Below are 21,766 nucleotides of genomic sequence, written 5' to 3'. Positions count from 1 at the left end.
AACAACCTATATTACAAAAATTACAAACTATACTATCAATATTTTAAATAAATTGTGTAATTAAATCTGAAAGTTTAATTTATTTTTGTAAATTTAGTGAATTATATTAAATATTCAAATCTAGAAAAAAAAATAAAGAAAAGGGATCCAGGTCAACTTGTTTACCGGGAATATAGGCTGTATATTATTGGAGCATTTTTTTGTGTTATATCTCTTAGGGACCAGAATGTGGTGGAGAAATAAAAAGTAAAAAATCCCCAAACTTACATTAATGTTATACATGAAATCTGTTTGAAATTAGAGTCTATGTTTTAAATATATCTCACATAGCCAAGGACCTTAGTAATATTTTACTCTGTATTCCTTTTTCTAATAGAAAAAATAATTGTTTCTATGTGCTAGTTTTCTGTTTTTAAGTATCTTGAAACGGAAAAGTACAAAAACTGATGTGTGCATTTGCGTGTGAGTGTGATAGATTTTGCAAATAAACTGCCTTAAGAGGCATAAATAAAAGATGGATTTTGACACCACTTGAATCATCTACAAAAAACCCAATGACAAAAGTCATATTTCAACATATGTAGTTCAGTCCTGAAAAGACAGAATTGCTGGCCATGTGTTAACTGATTGAGCATGGCTGAATAAGCTTTAGTTTGCAGAGAAAAAGTTAATGCTACCAATAAATTTTTGATATAATCAAGTAATTTTATTCCTTCTGTTTATAGGTGGTATGGGATTTTCCAGGCAAGAGGACTGGAGTGGGGTGCCATTGCCTTCTCCAGGTATGTTTTATTAGATGAAGTTTAAATGGCAGAACAATTAAATGTATATACAGTATGTGTTGTCAACATGACTGAAAATTGTTTTTAAAATTATCATTTGTGAATGTGTCATGCTGAAGCTTTTCTCATTCTTTTTTACAAAGGCATTGAAGATAAGGATCTTTTTTAATGTCAGAGCAAATCTTCCTTTAATCCTTCTTGATTTAAACGTTTGCCTTTTTTCCATATACCACATTAGGCGTTTCTTTACACTTACCATTTCTGTAAAACGTATTTCTCCTTTGTTGAATACTCTGTTTTTCTGAGTGTTCTCCCTCTAAACTTAATGCCATTTCTATTTCTTTCACTTCCTTCCTAATTTTTACTTTTTTCTGATTCCTCTTCCTTCAGTCCAGAACTCAGTTTCTATTTTCAGCTCTCTTAAGCAATATTGCTGATCTCAGCTCTTCCAGGATTTCATAAGACTGATTTTCAAAGACACATATATTTAATATGGATTCTCTGCACCATATGTAGTAAATGGAAACAAATAAAACAAAGAATAACCTTTGGCCCTTGTAGTCCTTGAGGTCCAGGTGGTCCAGGGGGACCCTAAATCCAGAAAAGACAAAGTTTTAAAAGATAGCAACTATCTGTATTAAAATATATGCTTTAAATAATAAGCACACTATACACTTCCCTAATTTCTATCATAATCAAATATTCTCCAATATTGATTTGCAAAGAGGAAACATTTCACTGGTTACAAAATTATAAAAACTACCTAAATATATGCAAAAAAAAAAAACAAAAAACACCCCACCATATTTGGGTTAAAATAATGCTCTCAAGTTGATTTGTAAGACAATGTAAAATCATTGCTGCCCTGTTCTACATTCATCTTTCAGGGTTGAATTAACTTCCTAATATTTCCTCTGTTTCTAGAAACACTTCTCCCACCCGCCACAAACACTTTAATTTCCCGAACACTAAAGAACAAAGCTGTATTACTGAGATAAGGCCAAAGACTTTTAAGAAAAATAGCAATAAATTTTTTCTTGACTTTTTTTTTTTTTTAACTAAGCAGACAAAGTGATTCAACTGGGGCAAATGTTGTAAAAGGTTATTGACATAAGAAGATATATTAACTATCAGATAAAAACAATGGTTACATTAGTACCATTATGACCGGCATGCATCAACACTGAATACAAAGTCACAAACCACAGAAATCATGCAATAGGAGTTACCGTGACTGTTAAGGTGGTAATCCTCTGTTGAGAAAATGTATTGATAAAGACAGTTACCTAATTGTGTGCCAAAGTACAGTAATACATTTCTGAAATAATCAACTTTTGGATTATGTTTTGGTAAGAACTGACAAGAAACAGAATATATCATCCTATTTTTGAACAAATACCATAGATTGTAAAGATTCTTTTTACAAATTATTTTTAGAATTTTATTTAAAACCCTATGGATAAAGGAGAAAGAAAACGTCAAAATTGTAATTCACTTGACTTAAATTATGAAGTAAAATAGTATGCCCCTGTGGTTTGTCAGCATAACTGTGAGCTAAGAAACTCTGCTATTCATAAAAGCTCTATTTCTAGAGTACCTTGATTAGAGAAAATGAAATATCTAACTGTGTAAGTTATGCTTTTGTCTTTTAGTTTGTATCTTGTTTGTTGTATTATAATTAGCTTAAGTGTGTGTGTGTGACAAGACTAAGATAGGAACTGACATGGGATTCACCTTGTTTCTTAAAGGGCTTGAATACTGTATCAAAATATATTCTCTCAAAGTGTGAATCTCTAGAACAGCCAATCCCTAATCCATGAAATGTTTTTGTATTAAGATTTTCTAGTCCAAGTGTTATACAAAAACTTCTGTAAGGCACTTTTTTCTTTTCTTTTCTGCACCACTTTTCTTTTTTTGCTGATTTAAAAAAGCTTTTTTTCTTAAAAATTATTTATTTTTGACTGAGCTTGGTCTTCACTGCGGTGCACAGGCTTTCTCTAGTTGCAGCAACCTGGGGCTACACGCTAGTGGTGGCTTCTCGTTGCGGTGGCTTCTCTTGTTGCGGAGCATGGACAGTGATCAGGCTTATTGCCCGCTGAAGGTCTGTGCCACTTTATGGGATTTTAGAGGGGAGAACATTTTCTATTAGGAGCTCTGGTCCTAGAAAAAAACACTGTCCAGTTACGTGTGACCTTGTGAATATCAGTTTAACTCCATCCCTTTGTCTTCCACTACTCCATCAGTTCAGTTCAGTTCAGTCACTCAGTTGCTCAGTTCTGTCTGACTCTTTGTGACCCCATGGACTGCAGCACGCCAGGCCTCCCTGTCCATCACCAAGCACTACTCCATTCCATTATCTAATTCAAGGTGCTGTTTTTATTGTGTTGTAAAAAATAATTTTAACATTATCTATCTATCTCAGTTCAGACACTTGAGTTTTTAGTGATATAGTGTCATCATATCTTAGAAACAATGTATTTATGCACACGTAGAGATGGTGCAAGTTTGTATTCTATGGTAAAATCAGTCATAGTCCTTACAGCTTCAGAGAGAACAGGGTAGGAAAAAACAACCCAGTAAGGTTTGCTTCTAAGGTAAAGGGCAAAATGGCCACAAACTGGGGGCAAAGTTATAAAAAAAATCAAGGTCCAGATTTTTATACCATCATATATATGTTAACATAAGACACCACTTATTTTATACTTAAAGGATTTACCTAGGCCAAGAGTTGAATTTATGGTTATGAGAAAGCTACTTCTTAGCTCCCGTATATAGATGAGTCATTTTTAAAAGGCTATTAGAAAATTACTGAGCAGAAATAATTTCCTTGCCATAGCCTTCCAACTAAAAATTCTTTTTTTTAACTAGAAAGCAAATCCAGAAAAGCTTAGAAAGGGGAGTAGTTTAAAATTTGAACTCTCCGAAGTTTTCCAATCTGTGCCATACATGTTTCATTTTCCACCTAAATGCAAAACTAGTTTGTCTTTTTCTTTTAATTTAGGGATAACAACATGTTTTATAATGAATTGCATAAATAAAAGAATATTATTATTGGAACCTCAACTATTGAACAGATGGGGCTTAAATGACTTTGTTAAATAACTATATTTGTGAGACCTAAAAATTATACAGGGTAGTTTCCACACAGTCAACAGAAGAATAAATGACAGAAAACTAAGCCAACTTCTCAAAACCATAATGTTACTGCCATCCTGAAGAACCAGTGTGTAGACACTCAGGGACTTCGCAAATATGTTGGCTCACTTTGGATTTCTTGTATGTGGTTCCTCTAAGTTAACACAACATAAACTCAGCAGGGTTCTCTGCTGAACTTCAGTAATGATTTGAAAACCAGAATTTTGGGTAGTGATGGAGAAAGCCATGTCATTCTCTACTGAGTTGCGATGTGAAATGGAAGGCATGAGATAGAAAAGCTGTAAATTGGTTGACGGCTAGAAGGATGCTCGGTAATTTATTCTCTTAGATGCTAATGTGAATCGCTTTAAGATTAAAGGTTATTTTCTTTCATGGCTTATAATGAAGCAAGCTTAAAATCACCTCTGATTTACCCTAGAGAACAGGTTTAGTTTATATGGTGTTGAGAAATTTTAAAAGCTTCAGTTAGAGCTTTTAAGAGCTTTTAAATGAAAAGGTTTTGCTGCTAATTGTGGAAACATAACCACCTTAAAAAAAAAATAAATGACTTATGACAAATGTCCATGTAAATATAGGCATACCTTGGAGATATTGCAGGTTAGGGTTTCACACCACTGAAATAAAGTGAATATTGCAATAAAGCAAGTCATACAAATTTTTGATTTCCCAGTGTAAGTAAAGTTATGTTTAAACTGTAATGCGGCCTATTAAGTGTGCAATAGCATTATGTCTAAAGAACAATGTACATACCCTAATTGAAAAATACTTTATAGCTCAAGGATATATTGTACCATGGCCAATATTTTATAATAACCATAACCTTTAAAAATGAAAAATCAGTGTATTGTTTACCTGTAACATATGTAATATTGTACATTAATTATACTTCAATAAAAATACTTTAACACTAAAAAATGCTAACTATCATCTGAACTTTCAGAGAGTCTTAATCTTTTTGCAACCGTAACATCAAAGATCACGGATCACAAGGAATTCCCTGGTGGTCCAGTGGGCTGGGGTTTGATCCGGTCAGGGAACTAAGATCCTGCAAGCCACGTAGCAGGGCGAGGAAAAACAATAGCAGATCACCATAACAAATAAAATCAAAATCAACAAATTTGCAATATTGTGAGAATTACCAAAATGTGGCAGAAAAACATGTAGTGAGTAAATCCTGTTGGAAAAATGGAGCCAATAGACTTGCTTGGCACAGAGTTGCCATAAACGTTCAATTTGTAAAAAAAAAAAAAGCAGTATCTTCAAAGTGCAATAAAGTGAAGCACAATAAAAGGAGGTATGCCTGTAACAATTTTCAATAGAGGCAACATTAAAATTTTATATTTCTAGGGTGATATTTTATAACTATAATATGCTCTTATTTATCTAATTACTCTAGATTTTTTTTTTTTTTTGCAGGCCTTTTTTTAAAGAGGAGGCGATAGTGACATAGAATTTGCAAAACTGTGACTATCCATCACTGGTTAGAGAACTAGAAGAACAAGTGTCTATTACTTCCTCTCAATCTAATGGCTATTTAATTTATTTATTAAGTACTCAATCTGCTAGAGTACTATATTGGGAAAACAAAGACATAGTTTTGAAGTGAAAAAATAACAATAAGTTATTTACAAGCACAATGCTTAGTTGCCTAAATAACTCCATAAGAATAATAAATCTTAAGGTTGAGACCAACCTAGACAGTATATTAAAAAGCAGACATTATTTTGCCAACAAAGGTCCATATAGTCAAAGCTATGGTTTTTCCAGTAGTTATGTATGGATGAGAAAGTTGGACCATAAAGAAGGCTGAGTGCTAAAGAATTGATGCTTTTGAACTGTGGTATTGGGGAAGACTCTTTAGAGTCCCTTGCACTGCAAGGAGATCAAACCAGTTAAAACTAAACGAAATCAGTCTTGAAAGTTCATTGGAAGGACTGATGCTGAAGCTGAAGCTCCAATACTTTGGCCACCTGGTGTGAAGAACTGACTCATTGGAAAAGACCCTGGTGCTGGGCAAGATTGAAGGCAGGAGGAGAATGGGGCGACAGAGGATGAGAGGGTTGGATGGCATCACCAACTTGATGATCATGAGTTTGAGAAAGCTCCAGGAATTGGTGATGGACAGGAAAGCCTGGTGTGCTGCAGTCCGTGGGGTGACAGAGTCAGACACAACTGAGAGACTGAACTGACTGAGTGAAGATTGAGACATAAACATGAACTAGTTGGTTGTGATGGATAGTGACTGGTTTATAGTCAAATAGAACTGAAGGTAAAAAAAGAAAGTGAGTGCACATTTCTTGTTTCATATCAAGATGTAGGTGTTAGATTTTTTTAAAAAGTACAGTGTATTCAGGCACATCAACAAAGAATATTCAGCTCCTAAAAAAAACTCTAAGCATAATATTAGATTTTATGGATCTTAGAAAAGATCCATTTAGAAACATTCTCATTTAACGATCAGATCAATAAAATATAGACATTTTGTGATTTCCCCAAAGGGACACACCTAGTTAATAATAGAGGAGAAATCAAAGCAGATTTTGGTTTTAGACTAAGGGTAGTTTGCTTCATGCCAAGCTCTTGTTCATGTAAAGGCTTTAAAACTCTTCCACAATTTTTCCATAAAATGGCCATGGCCAAAAATATTGGAGTATATCTTGAAAGATAAGAGAATGGATACCTCTTAAAGGCAGTTAAAAGAATCACGGTGCCACTGGAAGCAGTTCAAGGGAAATTGACAATATTGTTCACAAAGTTGAAAATGTGTCCCTACATTTTATAAGTAAGAACTCTGACAACATAGTAGGTAACCAAAACTTCCTGTTCTTTTCTTTCTTTATACATGCAGACAGCAACTTCTGGGGAACAGGGGAGAATTTAGAAAGCATGTTCTAGAACTTGACAGGAGCCCAGAATCTACTGCTTGAATCTAATCCACTTGTGCTGAGGAACACTCATGCAAGCTGTTGACTGAACACACTGCCCAAGGGATGTTTCTCCAAGCAGTAAGCATGCTTTTCTTTGTGCTTTACCAGAAGAAGAAAAAGAATGAAAAATAGGCTAAGCTGAAGATAGATTCTGTAAAAACTATGTAATAAATGCTTTATTAGTTAAAAATGACAGTTGTAACAAAGGATCCATAGAAGTGTTGTAGATCTACCATAATTTGGTAATGCTAGTGAAATCATATAGAGGGAAAAAATTCAAGCAAGTACAAAATGGAAAAACATTTAAAACAACTAATTTGACTTTCGAGCAGAGAAATGGATTGTGCATATGAACTAAGTGTAATCACTAATACAACCAATAACTTTATTTAATATTTACATTCCCAGACCTGGGTTGGACACATTGCAGGAGTCAAAATAACCATACAACAAGTTTTCTGTCAACAAGTAATTTACAATTTGGTAAGAGGCAAGACTAAAGTAAATCAGGGGATTTGGGAGAATAATTAAATGTTAAACTACTTGGTCCTGACTGCTAATATTTAAAAGGATTCAGAGGAGGAACTTGTCTGGGTGGCAAGTGAACTGTTGAAGAGGATTTAGAGATGAATGAAAGGAAAAGATGAACCAGGAAAAAAAGGAGCAATTTTTATAGATATGATAACTATGTTGTGGAGAAATAAAAAAATCTGTATAGAAAAGACAGGGTTATGGGGCTTAAACATCAGATAGAGATGCTTAGACTTGATAGAGTAGGCAAGGGGGTCACTGAGGGTTTTGAGTAGATTGGGGTTATCACTATTTTGATAGTAACCCTCTTGACTACCCTCTATGTGTTTTTACTTGATGGAAGAAAAAGAATTGAACAGTAGCAGTATTAAGAAGCAATGATAGAGGCCTCATGTGCCAGGCACGTTTCCAAGTATTTAGCCATGTACTTCTCACAACAGCCCTATTTATGCTTTGAGGCAGATGCTATTATTGTCCTCATTTCACAGAGAACTAAATAACTTGCTCTAGCTCATGCACTTAGTAAGCAAGAGATCTGAACCCAGGCAGCTCCAACTCCAGAGCCACAGGGCTCTTAATGGTTTTGTTAAGTTCACTTTTCAAGAAAGGAGACGAAGATTTGCAAAACCAATATACGTTAAACCAGATAAAGCTAAATATATCTGGAGGAAGAAGGAAAATAAAAGGAAGGATTGAAAAACACTAGGAAATAAAGAGGGTAAACTGGGCCAGGGAGAAGAAGCTGGGTTCAAAAGATGAGGGAAAAGGTGTGCTTTGAGAGGTAGAGCCCTCTGAGAGCTGAGGCGGGTGGAAGGTGATATTTCCACACACTCCAGGTCTCAGCGGGGTCCCTGTCTGTGTCAGGATGGGGAGCAGTCACTTGCCTGCAAGGCTTCGTGGAGGTTGCCATTGTAGTCTATGATCTCGGTGGCTCCTGCATCTCCCTTTTGACCAGGTGGACCCTATGGAAAAATAAACCAAGAGAACATTAGGCTAGGATGGAGAAGGGACGGTGGCAGAAACAGAAAGAGCAACACGCACGCTCTCTCTGACCTAAACCAAGAGAACATTAGGCTAGGATGGAGAAGGGACGGTGGCAGAAACAGAAAGAGCAACACGCACGCTCTCTCTGACCTAAACCAAGAGAACATTAGGCTAGGATGGAGAAGGGACGGTGGCAGAAACAGAAAGAGCAACACGCACGCTCTCTCTGACCTAAACCAAGAGAACATTAGGCTAGGATGGAGAAGGGACGGTGGCAGAAACAGAAAGAGCAGCACGCACACTCTCTCTGACCATCAATTCTCGACTGAGGCCCAAATCCATGTTAAAATAAATAAACCATGTTCAAAGTTTGTCCTTATTTCAAAGCAGGCAAACTACTTCCAACTTCCTGCCTGTGGTATGTTAAAGATATTAATTCAGATAAAAAAGAAAAAAGATTCAATATCAAAAACTGCTCCCTGAAAATTATTATTTGTAGGCTAATCTGATTTGACTGACAAAATCTTGCTGGCTTTATCCATATTTATTAAAGCAACCCCTGACATCTTTCTCCACATCCATACCACAAAGACTGCTTCCTCATTCTTTAAGAAGATAGAACATTCTTTAAGAAGATAGAACTACAGGAAATGCTTGCTTTTCCAACAGGAATAGAACTCCATTAAAATTGAATCAAACAGGGAATAAATATGCATGCATATATATATTTGAATATATATATATATATATGGAGGGAACAAATATTTTTAAGACGTCTACCCTACTCAGTAGCTCTGCCACTGAATTTCCATTAGTTACGTCCTAATTCTCTGTGTTTTAAAAAGGTTCTGAAAATTTAGACTATTTCTTTCTTTACAATTGAGTTACTTGAAAAGTGGAAAGTTCTACTGTTAGATAGCTGTGGGTTTGCGACTGCTCATTTAGCAGAGGGAAAGCAGAGTTCTTCACTTCTTCTTGTGAAGCCTATCTTATGTGTCCAAATTTACAGACTCAGTGCTCCCAGTGACTACACTAAAAAATAGGAAGAAAGGGAGTGGTAGCAGGAATAATCACAGTGGTCTACCTCCTGTGCTATTATTGGGTATGATTAATCCAAGTGCCTTGTGAAAAGCCACATAGACACATACTTCAAATCTAGGCTCGTTGGAGGCCAAAGCTGTAGACGAGACACACTCACCCTTGGTCCCAGGGCTCCAGAGTCCCCCTTGTCTCCACGATCGCCCTTTCCCCGGTAAAAAGAGAAAAAGAACCTAGTTAGTTAGTAGTGAGGCCAAGAGTCCCCAAATATCTCAAATCCAAGGATTTGATATCCAAGTATTTAATCCAAGGATTTAAATCCAAGGATTTACTATCATTCAGTGGCACCTTTAATATGAACTTTTGAAATGTAAAATAGCAACTTGAAATACAATAACTCCTAACATGGCAAACACTTCTCTAAGATGCCCCTTGAAGTGAATTAAATTTCCCCCTTCAGATGACAGAGTATCTTGAAACGACAACACATACAGTAACTTGTTTATTAGGGATCTTCAAAGGCAAAGCAAGTGGCTTCTATGACACCCAAAGTTAGGCTTTTATCTCTCAGATTGAGCCATGTTCTTGCCTTTATATGAAGAGATTCGGTGCAAGGGGGAAAAGAGGCAACCAATTAATAGGTTGTCTGTTCTCTAAGAAGAAAAAGTGTAGACAATCAGGACAAGGAAGGAAGAGAGATCAACGGGGAGCTCAGTGTTGGGAGATTTAGGAGGGAAAGGTCCCCAGCTGGGTCTCCCTCTGATGATAAGGATCTAAGGAAAACTTTTCTACTTAGGAAGTGCTCAAGAGGACAGCAGCCTGTTAGACCAGGGTGGCCAGGTTGAAGGTCAAGAGCTGGGCAAACCTGGCTCTCTCTCTTTTTTCCAGTGTAAAGTCAAGTCTTTAAATGTCCATTTATAGTGTTTTTGCCACCTCACCCCCCTCCCTGGACAGACACTAGGAATCACCTACGCCTCAAACTCCAAAATATATCACTAAGAATACTTCAGAAAGTCTCGGAAATCTCAACAGAAAATTTGGAGGAGAGATTTGAACCTGTGTAGAACTGAGAGTTCTTTCAAATAGCCTAAAATTTATAGAGCCCTTTTCCTAAACAGAATTCAAAGCATTTTTCTGTATCTTTCTCCATATCCTTATAAACTGGATAAGGACCAGTGAAGATAAGCAGTAAAAAGGATTATGATTTTTTCTATCCACAGTATGCTAGTAACATGGACCATAATAATTAAATTTGCTTGAATGCAGAATTACTAATATCTGTTTTCTGTTTTCCCCATTTCCCATGCTAGTCATTAATAGAATCTCAAATAACATGATTCTGCTAATAGTATACAGATTATTGCAGGTTCTATAAGAACATGATAAAGGAGAGAATTTCCTTTGGTGGTGAAGTTTTAATGCAATGGAGGGAGTCAACTGACTTAAAAGCAAACTGTAGTTGAACATTTATCACAAAGACAGCCAGGAAATAAAAAAATATTATATTGCACATAATGTAAACTAAGTACTTAATTTTTTCCAAATAAGCTATATTTATGAAACAGGAAGTACATTTTCTCTTAAAGAATGGTCTGAAGCACAAGAACACAAAAACAAGATGAAACAAACCAGGATATCATCATAAGGGTGAAATTACTGCAATGCCAGTGTGTGAAAGAGTCTAGTCCAAAACATGACTTTCCTGTGGAAAAGGTGAGAAGCACAGCTCTTGATGGCCTCATGTTATGTTAAAATGGTTACCCGGGTACTGACCTTTGACCCTTTCGGGCCTCTAGTTCCTGATTCACCTTGTTTCCCCTATTATAGAAGAATATAAAGATGGAAAAGAGAAAATAATAGAGGGAGACAACAATAGGAAAAAGAAATTAGCAGTGACTCAGAATAATGAAGAAAAATGGAAACACTTTATTTTAACTGCTTTAATAGATGGCTGTCTATAATGTAAACTGTTACAACACTGAACATAAGCATTATCAGCACATCATTAGTTCACTCCCTGGGCTCTTCACCAACCTTCGCGTCATTATAATTCTAAAGTCTGACCACCCATTGGTGGATGGGAAGAGTTCTGCAGATAATTCTCAGTAGTCTCAAAAGTGTTTGCTTATAAATTTCATCAAAGAGGAAGTCATTTCCCATGTCTCTAGGATGGGTTATTAAAATAAAGTGTTACCATAAAAATCAGTTTGCAGGAAGCTTAGAGGAATAAAGTGAACAGTCAAATAAATCCTTAGTTCTCATATTTTCAAGGTGTTACTTACCATCAAGTTACCATGGAAACTAATGGTCTGGATCCACATTTTCCTCAGTAAGTTTTTGTTTGCTTGTTTATTTTTGTTTTATATATATATTTTTAAATGCAGGGATTTTTTTTTGTTTTTGGCCAGGCCGCTCAGCTTGTGAGATCTTAGTTCCCTGATTAGGGGTTGAACCTGTGCCCTCTGCAGTGAAAGTGCAGAGTCCTAATCACCAGACTCAGTAGGTTTTGATATGCCTTGAGTGGTAATGTGTTAGTGTGACAGTCCCTCCCCATTGACATTTTGATGTGTTATTAAATTTGTTGACTGAATGGAACGGAGTAAACTGGAAAAGTTGAATTGTAAAACCCCTTTTAGAAAATAACAAATTGGTATGCATTTCAATGAATTATTTGTGATTTTGGGCTGTTTTAATACCCCTTGAATAATTTTATTTTAGTTGCATGTTCTAAAAGTAAGTGGTATACATTTCCAAACTGAGACTGTTGTTTTCCAGTGTGAGAATAACTGACCTTTGGTCCAGGGGCTCCGGGCTCCCCTCGATCCCCTCGTCCAGGAGGCCCTGCCTCCCCACGTTCACCCTGTCACAAATCACAAAATAAGTAAATGGTGACCCATCTTCCCCCAACCGGTCCCTGTAGATTAATGAGTGAAGTGAATAAAACCAAAGAAAGTAGAAAGTGACTATTTATTTACTACATACTCAGCATTGTATTAACTTCAACATGGATTATCTCATTTAATAATCGAAACAACTATACAGTGTTTGCATTTTCATCCGCATTTTTATAGACGAGGAAATGGTTTGGTAAATGCCTGTCAGACACCTACGTTGGTAAATAGAAAGACCTTTAAAGGGAATTGATAAGGGCCATCATTAAGCCTCACCACAGGCACTGGCATAGTCTTCACTCTGCAGTGACTTTTTAAGATCTACTAGGAAGAAGCATGGCAAAATGACTAAGCACCAGGTTTTGTAATTTGACATTCTCTACTTTAATCTTGGCTCTATTACTTACCAGGTCTGTGTTTTGGGGAAAATTAGTTAAGTTCTGAAAGCTTCAGTTTCCTCTATAAAATGGAAAAAATTATAGTACTAGTTTCATAATTTAAAATAAAAAGTCCTCGTCACGGTATAAGACATGCAGGTATTACAGTTTTTGCTACATTTATAGATCTGGGAACGATGATCGTGGTCACTGCCCTCCGAGGGCCAGTGCTCTAGTAAGATAAGATCCACATGAACAAAATAGTTTAGGGTTCAGGAATAATGTAAAGTCGTATGTGAGAGAAGAAGAAACTCCACAGGGTTTTCAACAGTCTGGACTGACTTTTTGCTGAGACCTGGGTCAAGTCCTGAAGGATGCTGCTGTTGCTGCTGCTAAGTCGCTTCAGTCGTGTCCGACTCTGTGTGACCCCTGAGATGGCAGCCCACCAGGCTCCCCTGTCCCAGGGATTCTCCAGGCAAGAACACTGGAGCGGGTGAAACCCAGCTGCTGCTGCTGCTGCTGCTGCTGCTGTCGCTTCAGTCGTGTCCGACTCTGTGCGACCCCATAGACAGCAGCCCACCAGGCTCCCCTGTCCCTGGGATTCTCCAGGCAAGAATACTGGAGTGGGTTGCCATTTCCTTCTCCAGTGCATGAAAGTGAAAAGTGAAAGTGAAGTCGCTCAGTCGTGTCCGACTCTGAGCTACCCCATGGACTGCAGCCCACCAGGCTCTTCTGTCCATGGGATTTTCCAGGCAAGAGTACTGGAGTGGGGTGCCATTGCCTTCTCCGCCTGAAGGATGGGTAGGGTGTATTTTACAATTATTATTGCTTATGACTGTGCTTTTGAGGAGTGCACACAACACTTTACATGCATTATCCTATTGAGTTCTCAAGACAAATGAGAAAGGTGTTAGTATCCATAGTCTACAGATGAGGAAACTGAAGCTCAGAAAGATTAAGTAATTTTCCCAAAGCCTTTAACATGGGAGAGCTGTAATTTAGAATGGATTGTACTCAATCTTCAATTTTTGCATAGATGTTTTGGTATGTAAATATTTTGCACATCTCTGGTCATTTTCTCAGAATAAATTCCTAGTGGGGAAATGTCTGTGTCAAAAATAAAAACACTTTAAAATCTTGCCAAATCACCCTCTAGGAAGATGGTTCTGTTTTTCCCTGAACACAGAATTGAGAGTTCAGCTTCCTGTGTGATGGGTAGAATTTGAATAATCAAACAAGTTTTGACTTCTGGTGATGGCATGTTAATGGATGAAGGAGGCACCCTCCTCACTAAAGGATAGATTCATCTTGGAAAGGAAAAGAAAGTAGGGTTGGATTTGTTATGGGTGATGGAGAGTTTTGAATTCCAAGATCTTTATCTGTATCATGCCCACTTTGGGAAGACTCTGTGGTTTTGCAGGGGAGGTGGGATAGATTAGGGCCAGGATTATGGAAGACTGAGTAAATTTCTCAGTATGAATCAAAAGGGAGTAGAAGAATGGAGAGGCTGGAACTTGACTGGAGGCAGAAGATGGAAAAAATGCTCCAGAAGGGATTTTCCAGGGATTAGAAACTGAAGTGCTTCTACTGGTATATGGAATTTACATTTATAAATGTTTGGTTATTTGCTTAATATTTTACAGATGAATTCTAAAATGGTAACTATAATCTTATTTTAGGGAAAAACAAAAATCTTAGAAAATCATTTCTCTATAGCATATATATCATAGGTGTGAAGTCTCTATATATTTACCTAGAATCACTTATTAACATAATACCCCTAATTAATTGCTTATTATTCTCTGGAATCACATTTTTTTTTTCCTTCCATCCCTTTCTCACACATATTACAGTGTAAGCTTCAGTAGAAACTGTTTTTGTTGCATTTAATCTCCATTCTCAATAGAAAAATGTCTGGGAAAAAATGTGTTGAATTAATGAATAAACAATATTATTCAAAGTTTTCTAAATTATTCATGATAAAGTCCTATTTCTTTAGACTGATGTAGATTTCTTGCAGGCACTGATACAGATGCTGAGAATACAGCAGCACATAAAACAGGTTTTTAGATACCATTATACATCTTCATTATGCTCTCTCTTCATTGTGTTGGGGATAAAATATGCAGTGTTAGTTTTTTTAAAATCTGAATTTATTGGTACAAATCCTGTCTACACAACTGGAAAAAGACTAGTATTTGGCTGAAAGAGATTTTTAAATAATCATGATTTTTCCATTATGATACCAATTTCATGTTAGGCAGTTTAGCCAAAAATTAACTTCAAAATATTCTTAAATGAATTTCTTATTCACATCCTTTCTGTGGAACTACAAAGCAGTTACAGTACAGTTTTTACTTTTCTTGGGAGTGCAAAGTAATATTTGTTATAAAAGTATGGGATCTGTAAAGTCAGGCCAGGTTCTTCATGGACAGTAATTAATGTTGATTTTATAGCTCTACATCTGGAATTTTTTGACTATGGAACAGTTTAAAATAAATGAACAAAAGAAAAGATATTTAGGGATGAACTCTACTCTCCAGGGGTCTGTCTGTGTTTCTTCTATTTTTCCTTGTTTCGCAAACAAGATGCCACAAACAGAAATCACATTCATGCCTGGTCCTCGCTGGCACTGAGCAGGTTTCCCGCTTCTCTGCACTTATCCACAAAGCCACCTCTTTCTCTGCCTGACTCTGAGGCTGCAAGCCATACAACTGTTCTGATGTGGACACAGGATGCCTGTTATCCTCCTGATCTAGCTCACTTGATTCTAGAAAGTGCACTTTGTGTGTAAATCTGTTCAGGCTAAAGCAGGCATTCCTCATATTTTGTTAATAAGCTTGTCAGCTCATTATGTGAAAAAGAACTTGCTGAGAAAAGAGCAATTTTGCGTAAATTCGACCGAGCTTCAGTCCCCCTTAGGCCATGTGTAGTTTCCATTTACTAGGATTAGAGTTATTTTCTCTTGACCAGTGGAAATGAGGACTCCTCTGTCAGAACAGACCAGGAACATATTTCTCGAGCTCTTGGAAGTCATCCTGGCTTATATCTGGAAATACACATTGAGGCAAAGACTGCTACGGTTTAAAAATAAAAGAATGTAGTTTGATCTAATTTTGCTCTTTCTTTGATTCATGAGTCTGTCATGAATAAAGTTCCATCCTCAGAACGGCACCTTTTTATGTCTTTCCGGGTAGATAAAAAGGGAACCATGGCTCTGACTGTATCCACAGCAACATAACTTTTTATATGGCAGCATATAGATTTTGCTTTCAGGGCCCTCTCTCGGGTTGCCAAGTGGAAGATCATGAGATGGTTTTCATTACAGGATTTTTCTGCAGACGTTTTTCAGGATAAAGCACTAGGAATCTATATGACATCAGAACTTGCCTTTGCAATCTAGGGAGTGATGGGGGAATAGTAATCATGTTTGATTTACAAGTATGTCTTAAAATGGGTAACGAGGAGCTGGAGTTAATGAGTTCTACCTCTCCTTCTCAGAATTGCCTCACTTTTCCATATGGCCAGAAGACTAACAGCATCACATCAATTTAGGTGCAACTGGGGGACAACTGGAACAACGAATGTATCCCACCATCCTGTTGCCCTGCCTAAGGCTTTCTGGAATTAACTTCCTATTACTCTAATTACAATAATATGCTATTACTATGAGAAGTGTTGGGAATGGGTGCTAAGCTGATTTAGTTCTCTATTAGGCAAGACTATCTGGTCACCTGAGTAACAAAATGGACTAAAAATATGCCACAAAAATTTTTCAGAAAGAAAGGAAGGGGAAAACACTCCACTTACCTTTGTTCCTGGTAACCCTGGTAAGCCTGGTTCTCCCTGAGGACCAATGAAACCTGGTTCTCCCTTTAAAAAAAATGGACAGATGAGATCACCACATGTTTGACAGTAAATATGTGAACTATTGTTCGTCCCCGGTGGGTCAGCTGATAAAGAATCCGTCTACAATGTGGGAGACCTGGGTTCAATCCCTGGGTTCTATCCTTGGGTTGGGAAGATCCCCTGGAGAAAGGAACGGCTACCCACTCCACTATTCTGGCCTGGAGAATCTGCATAGTCCATGGGGTCGCAAAGACTGAGTGACTTTCACTTTTCACTTCACTGGGATTTTACTTCTTTGATTGTATACAGCTTTTGCTGAGATCCAGATACTAACTATAAAATTAATTAGAATTGGTTTTGACCAGTGACAACACTTTGAGCAAAACTTTGGAGAAGCTCTGAAAAGTAAAAGTGACAAAGAGACCAGATAAATGTCTTTACAATTTTCTTTCTCATCTATTGTCTCGTGCTTCTTATCATTTACCAAATCAGGTCCATTATGTTGGGGTGGATGTGGTAGGCAGCCTGTAAGATGGGCCTCAATGATACCACTTGCTGGTATTCAATTCCCTTGCAAAACCCCTCTGCTTGAGTGTGCACAGGATTTACTGACTCATAGCTAATGAGCAGAATATGCAAGAAGTAATAGGATATCATTTCTGAGACTAAGTTATTAAAAGACTGTAGCTTCCATCTTGAGGGCTCTTTCTTGTCCTCTCTCAGTTGAGTCAATTCACTTCGGAGGAAACAAGCTGCCATGCTGTGAGTAGCCCTACAGACAGGTCCCCAAGGTGAGGACCAAGGTCGGCCAATGGCCATATGTGTGAACTTGGGAGCAGGTACTCCATCCATTAGAGTCTTCAGATGAGATCACAGCCCTGGCTGACAGCTGGATTGCATCCTCCTGGGAGACACTGAGCTAGAGGTACCCAGCTGAGCTACACTCAGATGCTTATTCCTCCCAAAATGTGAGTTGACTGTAGTTATAAGTCACTGCAGTTTGGGATGCTTATATGGTAGGCAGCAATGCATGAGTGATTCAGTGGGTGTGGCTAGGGAAGAGATTCAAGAATGTTCAGCATAAAAAGCAAAAAAATCTCTCCTTGCCATACCTCCAAAATCTCTTCTCTATTACCTGGAGGAAACCCAGTTGTAGTATAATAGAAAAATATATTTGGTCTTGTTCCTAGTTTCTAAAATCTTTGGAATTTCCTGAGTAGTAAGAGTAATAGTCCCTTGGACTGCAAGGAGATCAAATCAGTCAATCCTAAAGGAAATCAGTCCTGAATATCTATTGGAAGAACTGATGCTGAAGCTGAAGCTCCAATACTTTGGCCACCTGATGCGAAGAACCGACTCATTGGAAAAGACCCTGATGCTGGGAAAGATTGAGGGCAGGAGGAGAAGGCGGACAGAGAATGAGATGGTTGGATGGCATCACCAACTTGATGGACATGAGTTTGAGCAAGCTCCGGGAGATGGTGATGGACAGGGAAGCCTGGCATGCAGCAGTCCATGGGGTCGAAAAGAGTTGGACACGACTGAGTGACTGAACTGAACTGAAGAGTAAATAGGAGCATCTTTTGTTACTCGCAACAAGCTAAGCTTCTTTTAAAAATACCTGTTGCTAATGGGGTGACTGTGGTGGGCCTCTAGAGAGCTTCAGGATCAGGCTGTGATAAGAAGGTTGGAACTCTCAACATTTCCCGTCCTCTTACCATCTCTCCAGAGGGGAGAGGGCTGGCGACTGAGTTAACTCAGCAGTGGGCAAAGCTTTAATCAATCATGCCAACGTAACACAGCCTCCGTAAGATGACCTAGGCAATGGGGACTGGAGAGCCTCTGAGCTGATGAACATCTCCATGTGCTAGCAGGATGGCACCCCAACTCCACAGGGTCACAGGCTCCTGCACTCAGGACCCTTCTGACTTCACCCTCTGTATCTCTTCATTTGGCTAGTGTTCACTTTCACCTTTTGCACTACACTGTAAAGGTAAGTATGCATTTCCCTGAGTTCTGTAAGTTATTGTAGCGAATTATCGAGCTTGGATAGGGGTGGGAGTGAGTGGCTGTGAGCACCCTGGAATTTGTAACCAAGTCAGATGGAAGTGCAGGTAAGGAGGGGTGGTACTTGGACTGGGGTCTGAAGTGAGGGCCGTCTTGTGGGACTGAACCCTTAAACCTGTGGAATCTGAAGCTAACTCTGAGCAGTGAGTGTCACAATAGGACATGAGTTGGTGTCAGAGAATCAGAGTTGGAGAACCAGTGTTGGAAAAACACCATATATTTGGCACCAGTGAACACCCGAGACCAGTGTTCACATATAAACTGTAAAGTTTTATTTTCTTCTTAACTACATGAGCTCAAATGTAAAATTCTAACTTCTTGAAATCTGTGATGATGTTTTCAAGCAAAACAAAACAAAAACATAATGACTCTGTTCCCATATTTCCTGGGATTTGTTTGCTTATTTGTTTTTCCCCATTGGATTATTTCTGCTAATGTTGTTTGATAAATTTGATTTTCTTTTAAAGTACCTATATTTCAACATTTGTTTTTTTTAGCGCTGAGCAGAAAGATGCAGAGAAGATGTTTTATATGAAATGTTAGAATGCCATCAAATATTTTTGAAATACTGAGTTTTTAAAAAATATATGCCATATAAAACCTTGGTATTGGGTAGGGAACAAAAAGATCACCCTTGATGAATAACTCAAATGGATTTATTTCTAGCTCTGATGCTCAGGGTACTGGTTTAAGAAAAAAAAATGTAGGGGAACTAATGCTCTAGGTTTATTGTTTGCGAAATTTCTATAACTGTATTCTACTTGTCTCCATACCCTTACACATAGTGGAGAGGAAAAGCTGAACAAATAGCCTTGGATGGATCTCGTAATAGCCTAAAATGAGAATCAACTATATTCAGAAAAATCAATGACGACCATTCTACTTCTTGTAAAAAAAAGTTTAACTTATTTGAAACAACAGCAAAAAAAGTTAAGAAACATTTATTTACATGTAAGATATTTCTCTCAATAAAATGATATATACAAGCATAAAAATTTTCCCTCTCCACCCTCAAGAAAAAAGGCTGTATTAAAGTCATGTATATTATTAGTAACCACTTTCTGTCATGAAAATATTATGAAAATATAATGCAACCACATTATATCATGAAAATATAATGCAACCACATTATATCATGAAAATATAATGCAAGTTAACAGGTAGAAAGTTTAAAGGTAAACAAGATTCATATATCTTCAAGTGGAAATAAAGATTTCACTGCTAGCAAAGCAAATGGAAGCACCATTAAAGCATACTAATAAAAGAGAAGAAAAAAGAGTAAATGCTGCAAAAATGTTTTTCTTATTCAGGCAAGGGTTTAGTTCATAAAAAGACAAAGCATGCAATTTCATAATTCACAAATAAATAAGGCTTTGTGATCTCAATGGCTGAAGTGTTGTTTTTTTTTTTCCTTTTTAAAAACAGAATCTATTTAAGTTCTCCTGAGTAAAATGGATAGAAATTTCCTTCAAGCAGAATGTTCAGGGTAAAAATTTTTATTTCAAGATATAAAATTAGCAAAGGACTGGACTCTTAACAACTTTAGCACTATTAATACTGACTAGTATTAAAGACTTTGAGTATGATTAGTTATACTTTTTCCTGCCACTCTAAGAAAGCATCCGCCATCTCAATACATTCATTTCTTCCTTCAATTTACTCAAGGGAAACAATACTTAACTTTAGGACCACAGTTTTATGATTATTTAACTCCAGAGCTCTCAATTTCTTTAGAGACATTGTGTCCATCTAGTCTATGTCTTGGCAGGATGGGGAGGAAATAATCATTGGTCCCTTTCCTGTCTCAGGCTTGAAAGAATTATTGAAGTAAATAAGGCATAAATATGTCTACTCATGGCCTTAAGCTGGTTGGGCTGCTTCTTACTTTCCTAGCCTTATACCAGAGGTCTCAGAGTGCCTATTCACTTACCCTTATTATTGTACAGAGTTGGAAAGTTTCATTGACATGGTTTCAGATTTCACATTGTACCTAACCTTTAAGTTGAAGCTACCACTTGTAGAGTTTGGGGTAGTATTAAGAAAGAACATCCACACTTTTATAGAAAGGCTATGAAAATCATCTTCCTTTGTCCAATTACATATCTATATGAGGCTGGTTTTCCTTCTTGTGCTTCAACCAAGACAAATTGCAACAGAAAGAAAACCGAAGCAGGTAAGAGAATCAAGCTACCTTTGATTAAGTCAGATGTTGAAGAGATTTGAAAAAAAAAAACAACATAAAACGATAATAATGTTGCTATTCCTGTTAATTTTTTGTTTGTTTTGTAAAACTCAGCTATATTTCATAAAATGTTATTTAATTAACATATAATGACCTGTTTAAATTTCTCTATTTTAATTTCTAATACAGACACATCAATATGTATAAACAAGTAAAAACTCTTTAAATCTTAATTTTTGGGTGTGTAAAAGGGTTTTGAAGTTAAATCTTTGAGAACTGTTGGTACAAACATACAGAATTGAGTTAAAGCCTGACTTTGCAAGCTGGAATCCTGAGGTGCCAAATAATGTATGATTCTGGTGTCATTTGGGGGTGGCTTAGTCAAGATTTATTAGATAATGTGAACAAAGCAATCAGCACCAACTCTAGAACAAAGTAAGTGAATGATAAATGTTACTGTTGCTCTTATCTTATAGGCTCAAAAATGCCAGCTACCAATATTATTAGTAGTAGTAGTAGTATTAATATTAGTAGTACTATTACAATATCTCAATAGCTAGTTGGTAATACACATGGTGACTTCTTGACTCTTTTTTTTTTTTTTACTTCTTGATTCTTTACAACCTGTATGGGGTTATATTCAGTACTTCTTCAATTACTTTCAAGAAGTAACCCTAAATTTTCTCATGTGACTATGTAATCATTTTATGAGTCAATATCCATCTGCCAGAACATTTAGGATTGAAAAGCCAACCACGTGTAAGGTAGACAAATGACAGGTTTACTAAGAATGAATTTTATTCCTGTAAGAAAAGAAAAGGAGAAAATGGTCATATCTGTTAAATTTCCCTAAATAATGTAATCCTTAAAAAAAATCTTGCCTCTTTGCAAGGATTGATATAGAGTTTAAAGGTCCTAGAATCTCCTAAAATGTCTAGCAGAAAGGTTATGACAACCTATGGTTCTATAAATACTTTGATGT

The 21,766-nt window shown here is 37.0% G+C and overlaps 1 protein-coding gene across 1 annotated transcript in view; it reads right to left on the bottom strand.

The window, feature by feature from the left end:
- Positions 1–21,766, bottom strand: part of COL25A1 (collagen type XXV alpha 1 chain) — a 516,301-nt gene that overhangs the window by 43,217 nt on the left and 451,318 nt on the right. Inside the window, exons 19-24 of the mRNA XM_070791080.1 lie at positions 16,497–16,559; positions 12,210–12,278; positions 9,579–9,623; positions 8,281–8,358; positions 2,012–2,035; positions 1,329–1,373 (exon numbers count right to left, since the gene is read on the bottom strand). Coding sequence (XP_070647181.1) covers positions 1,329–1,373; positions 2,012–2,035; positions 8,281–8,358; positions 9,579–9,623; positions 12,210–12,278; positions 16,497–16,559 — 324 coding nt within the window. The remainder of the gene's footprint in view (positions 1–1,328; positions 1,374–2,011; positions 2,036–8,280; positions 8,359–9,578; positions 9,624–12,209; positions 12,279–16,496; positions 16,560–21,766) is intronic.

Source organism: Bos indicus, chromosome 6, assembly GCF_029378745.1.
Source record: "Bos indicus isolate NIAB-ARS_2022 breed Sahiwal x Tharparkar chromosome 6, NIAB-ARS_B.indTharparkar_mat_pri_1.0, whole genome shotgun sequence".
Taxonomy (NCBI): domain Eukaryota; kingdom Metazoa; phylum Chordata; class Mammalia; order Artiodactyla; family Bovidae; genus Bos; species Bos indicus.
The sequence above is the reverse complement of the archived record's forward strand: the minus strand, read 5'-3'. Positions and strand labels throughout refer to the sequence as shown.